The sequence below is a fragment of the Sceloporus undulatus genome, unplaced genomic scaffold (assembly GCF_019175285.1).
Source record: "Sceloporus undulatus isolate JIND9_A2432 ecotype Alabama unplaced genomic scaffold, SceUnd_v1.1 scaffold_16, whole genome shotgun sequence".
NCBI classification, from domain to species: domain Eukaryota; kingdom Metazoa; phylum Chordata; class Lepidosauria; order Squamata; family Phrynosomatidae; genus Sceloporus; species Sceloporus undulatus.
In genome coordinates this window covers 3,191,665-3,197,664 of record NW_024802938.1, presented here as the reverse complement: position 1 = coordinate 3,197,664, position 6,000 = coordinate 3,191,665, and the positions used below count along the sequence as shown (strand labels likewise).

General features: G+C 40.0%; 1 protein-coding gene across 2 annotated transcripts in view; it reads right to left on the bottom strand.

Annotated features, from left to right (window-relative positions):
• LOC121917388 (inhibitor of Bruton tyrosine kinase-like) overlaps window positions 1–6,000 on the bottom strand; it is a 69,304-nt gene that overhangs the window by 19,122 nt on the left and 44,182 nt on the right. Inside the window, exons 24-25 of one of the 2 annotated variants that reach the window (XM_042443329.1) lie at window positions 5,322–5,414; window positions 4,805–4,948 (exon numbers count right to left, since the gene is read on the bottom strand). In XM_042443329.1, the coding sequence (XP_042299263.1) occupies window positions 4,805–4,948; window positions 5,322–5,414 (237 nt within the window). Of the gene's footprint in view, window positions 1–4,804; window positions 4,949–5,284; window positions 5,415–6,000 lie in introns of those variants that run through there. The other variant, XM_042443328.1, reaches the window with a different exon arrangement.

Sequence of the window (6,000 nt, the reverse complement as noted above, 5' to 3'; positions counted from 1 at the left end):
TCAGCTTTCCTCTTCCTCCTCCTCCTCCTTCTGTGGCCCAATTCTGCCCTGGCCTTCAGGCACCCTTCCTCCGGCTCCTTCCTCCTCCTCCTTAGGATGGCTGGCGCGGGAGGAAGGGAAGCGGGGCAGGCACGTGTGCGTGCGCGCAGAGGGAATGGGGAAGGCGCGCGCGCTGCCACTGGCCCCTACTGAGGCCTGGGCAGCGCGCAAGCCCTCCCAGTGGGGGCGCGGTGGCAGCGGCGCTTCTGCCGCCGGCCCGCCAAGGAAGAGGAGGAAGGTGGAGCTGGAGGAGGAGGAGGAGGTGGGTTGGCGCCGCAGCAGCCGCATTAGCGGCAGCAGCAATGGCCGGAGCGGACTCCCCAAACCGGGAACAAGGCACGGGTGGGGGTCCAAACCGGACCGTGACCGGGAGAGGCCCCCCGAAACCGTGAATGGCACGGGGGCCGCCGGGTTATGGCAAGCCTAGTTAAATGTGAACAAGAGTAAACTCATAGATATCAGCATAAAACAAGAAAAAAATAAAAAAAAAATAATAACTTCCTATACCAAGGACTTGTCCAAATTTTATTTGCTATTTTCCTGAGTATTCCTGATCACATTTTGTTGATTTCCCAGACCCTATTCAAAATTTACCCAAGTTTTAACATAATTACACCAAATAATTTTAGTAAGTTTTAAAATAATTACATGAAATAATAAAATACATGAAATAATGTTTGTCTCATTGTACAAAACTAGATATGTACTAAAATGCAGTTCTTTATATCAAAATGGAAGGTTCAATAAGTGCTTCTCTCAACACTGACTGAACTGAAGAACCATGTCTGTTTTAAACTGCACCAAAAATTACACCTAAACATCAATATAATAATTCCCCAACACCTCATTTTGCAGCCCCTGATACACCCCGATTCCCCCATACTGACCTTTTTCTAGCACAGGAAGCCCCCAGGGGCCGTGATCCACCCTACATAATAGGTGGCAAAGTTTCCTTGCACCTTTTAACATAATATTTTCACTGAATGTCCCTTTTAAAAGTAGTTTTAAAGTAGTTTTAGTTTAAAAGTAAAACTGAAGTGAAATTATGAAACAGTTTCAAAACTGCAATAAATGCTAAGTTAGACTAGAGTATAAGTATTCTATAAAAATTAAGTAAAAATACACAAACATATCTACTATCCTCTCTCTTTTTGTTTTGCAACTCACTTGACTTCTGATCCAGTTGCTTCTTCTTCCATGTTGGATTCTTCTCTCCATCTTTTTTTTTTAAGAACATTTTTACCATGTTCACCTAATGGTTTTAGGAGACAAAACACCCACCTCCCATCTATAACTCTTATCCAAATGTGGCCTCCAACACTGTGTAGTGTCTATAAACTGGGAGCAGGGACAAGGAGTTCCATACAAAAATTGTAGCTACTTTTCTTGTTTATACAGAAAGTGTAATACTAGTAAGAATATTTTGTTTCAGTAGATAATTTGCAGGTTATCTGCAGTTGGATAGATGTATTGTATCACTGCCTGTGAGTGCTCTTAGTCTTAGGGCTCTTTCACACAACACAGTGATAGAGCTATGGTTCCAGTTTAAATCCACAGCAACATCTTGTGGAATTCTAGAATTTGCAGTTTAGCAAGAGGTATTTAGAATTCTCATCCAGAGATTTCCTCTACTGCCTCTGATCAAACTACAAACTCCAAGGTTACATAGGATGCAGCATGGCAGTTAAAAAGGGATCATAGCGCATAGTAATTGTGTACTGTGAAAGGGGCCTCAAATCAGATGGGAATGGCACCTTGAATCTGCTAAAAAAACAAACAAAAAAAAAACAATGAGTTTATGCCAGCTTTTAAGGGTGGAGACCACTGACCACTTCAATGCTAAGTCTGAAGTCACTTATCTATAGACATAAAGATTTTAAAGTAGCTTTAACCTAACTGAAGTGGCCTAAAAGAAACACACCCAGGCTAGCAGCATGTTAGTGGCACACATAGGCATAAATCCACCTTTCACTTGCCCATAGCTAGACAGGAAATGATTATATATATATATATATATATATATATATATATATATAATCTGCTGAGATCTCAGGATGACCTCAGCAGTCCCCAATTTCGCATCTGGCTACAGTGTCATAGCCAATTATTTCTCTGACTTACAGAATCATAGAATCGTAGAGTTGGAAGAGACCACAAGGGCCATCCAGTCCAACCCTCTGCCATGCAGGAACTCACAATCAAAGCATTCCCAACAGATGACTATCCAGCCTCTGTTTAAAGACCTAAAGAAGGAGACTCCACCAATCTCCAAGGGAGTGTGTTCCCCCATTGAACAGCTCTTACTGTCAGGAGGTTCCTCCTAATGTTAAGGTGGAATCTCTTTTCCTGTAGTTTGCATCCATTGTTCTGTGTTCTAATCTCTGGAGCAGCAGAAAACAAGCTGGCTCCATCCTCAATGTGACACGCCTTCACAGGGCAATCATATCACCTCTTAACTGTCTCTTTTCAGGCTAAACATGCTCAGCTCCCTAAGCCATTCCTCATAGGGCACGGTTTCCACAACCTTCACCATTTTAGTCACCCTCCTTTGGACATGCTCCAATTTGTCAACATCCTTTTTGAATTGTGGTGTCCAGAACTGGACACCGTATTCCAGGTGAGGCCTGACCAAGGCAGAATAGAGTGGAACTATTATTTCTCTTCATCTAGACACTACACTTCTATTGATGCAGCCTAAAATTGCATCGGCCTTTTTAGCTGCCGCATCACACTGTTGACTCATGTTCAACTTGTGGACTACTTGGACTCCTAGATCCCTTTCACATGTAGTCTCGTTCAGCCAGGTGTCCCCCATCCTATATCTGTGCATTTCATTTTTCTGCCCTAAGTGCAGTACCTTAAATTTTCCTTGTTGAATTTCATTTTGTTAGCTTTGACCCAGCTTTCTAGTCTATTCAGATCATTTTGAATTTTGATCCTGTCCTCTGGGGTATTTGCTACTCCTCCTAATTTGGTGTCATCTGCAAATTTGATTAGTATGCCCCCAATTCTGTCATCCAAGTCATTGATAAAGATGTTGAATAGCACTAGGCCCAGGACAGAACCCTATGGGACCCCACTGGTCACTTCTCTCCACGATGAAAAGATGCCATTGCTGAAGCATCCTTTGGGTTCGGCCAGTCTACCAATTACAAATCCACCTAACAGTTACCTTGTGTAGCCCCCGTTTTACAAGCTTGTTTGCAAGAATGTCATGGGGAATCTTGTCAAAGGCCTTACAGAAATCAAGATACACTATATCCACAGCATTCCCTTATCTAACAAGATTGTAATTTTATCAAAAAAGAGATCAGATTTGTCTGGCATGACTTGCTTCTCTGAAACCCATGTTTACTTTTTGTGGTTATGGCATTGTCTTCTAGATGTTCACAGATTCTCTGTTTACTAACTGGATGATAATTGTTGTAATCCTCTTTTTGTTTCCCTTTTTGAAGATAGGGACAAAGTTTGCCCTCCTCCAGGAGTTCTAAAGATTATTGCCAATGGCTCCGATATTACATTTGCCACTTCTTTTAATACCCTCAGATGTAGTTCATCTGGTCTTGGAGACTTATATTCATTTAGATTAACCAGGTATTCCTGTACTATCTCTTTATTTATTCTGTATATTCCTCTTATTCCTCTTCTCACTCACCACGAGGCATGGGATGATCATGAGGGGAAACTATAGTGTCTCTATAGTACGTCCAAGGGCCAGTAAATGGCCAGCTGTAGCACAATTCTGCAAGTGAAACTACTACACTATACTGAGCCATACAGAATACCAACTGAATAAATCTTGCCAAGCAAATCATGTGATAGGTTTGCCTTAGGATCACTGTAAGGTCAGAAAGGAGTCCTAAGGCCAAAAAGATTCTCCACTCTATTTAATAAATGGAAAACGAGGATAGGATGTTTTGAAAATGAGTGCTTCGGAGACGTTGGCATCACTTTCTCCACACTGTGTGCAAAAACACCTCTATAGTGTAGTCCCCTTTTGTGTAAGCTATAAAGGGCCAAATACTGTCATCCTTTTTATTAATAATTCCAGATGCCATTTTCTGCAACTTTTCTAGCTCCTTTCTGATATATAGTGCTCAGAACTGCATTGAGTACAGAGAGTATGGTTGCATCATAAATGTTTATTAAAAACAATATGATAGTAGCAGTTTTCTTTTTAATTGCTTTCATTGTGATTTTTGTTGTTGTGTGCTTTCAACTTGCTTCTGACTTATGGCGATCCTAAGGCAAACCTATCACAAGATTTACTTGGCAAGATTTGTTCAGAGAGGAGTTTACCATTGCCTTCCTCTGAGGCTGAGAGTGTGTGACTTGGTCTTTTCTCTTAAAGTATAAAAGAAAAAAGTAAGCTTTTCTATTGAATGCAAGTCACTTTTGCAGAGAAAAATAACTGAGTAGTTACAAATTACATACTCTAGAGTAGTCACATTCTAACACTTCATTTGATTGGTACAGCTCAATATGGTTTAGAAAATGTACAGCTCAACATGGTTTAGAGTTGACCAACAAGTGACAGTTCTACAGATGTTTGCTGAAATCATATCTAGAAATGTAATGGCCTGAACCTAAAACATTCTGCATGCAAAAAATACGCTTTGCCACAGAGCTACTGAAGTTTAAGCTTATTAAAGTTTAAGTTGTAATTAAATGTGGGACAATCCTATTAGGATGAAACAAGGCCTATGTTAAAAACTGAAATGGAATCTGACGCACACTAATACAACCAAAACAAACAAACACATACCAGACATTTCCAGATTTTGCAGTTTTGGGGGATGTAGGTGGCAAGACTACATCTGGCACAAAATCTGGGCTACTGTCCTTTGCAGCCAGGGCAATCATTTTCCTTTGCTTCTGAGAAAGCTTGCCTCCATGAGGAGTAGGTCTACTAAAAATGAAAAAATAAAAATGGGAACCAGTTCATCAAACCAATTCTAGAACAGAATATAAACCATACATTCTAAATATATAAAGGAAGGGGAAGAGTGCTCTGTTTCTCATATCTATCAAATCCATTTTTTAAAAAAAACCACACCTGACCTGTGATCAGACATTCATGCAAGTAATAAGCAATGCTAATGAAGCAACACAGATATTACTTCATCATCATCAGGTGAACGAGAACGGAAACTTCATAACACAGTTATTTCCAAAATAAAGTTTTTAAAAGCTATCCAAAGATCAGGATGCTAAAACTGTGATTCGCATTAGCACAATTCACTCTTACACTTTTTTTTTATTAAGCCTTGTGTTTTACTAACCCCGAATTTATCTTTGGCAAGCTTCCACATTTTTGCATGTTTTCTTCAATTTCCATGATAGTTCTTAAATCCATAGTAGGAGGACTGGCAGGACTGAAGAAAAAATAATTACAAACTGTTACTTTTCAAGACATCCATTTTTACTTATACTCCAGAAGCCAAACACTACAGAAGTCTTCTATATCTTGCATACATTTTCTAACAGATGTATAATTTATGTCCACTTCCTCAATTATGGCAAACCTCAAATAGAATGTTTTCAAACAAACTTTTTTTATCCAGGAAACACACACCAAGGACACTTCTAGGTATACTGTCTATGCTGGACAAAGTATGTCAAGCCCAGCATTTTAGTTAATGTGAAGTTTAGTTATATTTCTTTTAAAACTTCCTACTAATTAGATCCTTAGATGACAAGTCCTAGCTGCAATCTGTGCACAGCAAAGGCTGTAATGATTTCCACCGAAGGCAGGGGAAGGCTCAGCGCAGAGCCACATAACTTCTTTTAGTGTAATGATCACAACTACCACAAAATTATCTGGCCATTTGATTCTTCAGAAATCATGTTATCAACTAGTTGTATACAAGCAATACCTTTTACTGGGGAAGGAGGAAGTTCTCATTCCAAAATCCTGCCACACCACATGAATTTCAATACAGATTTAGTCTCCCTTATCCA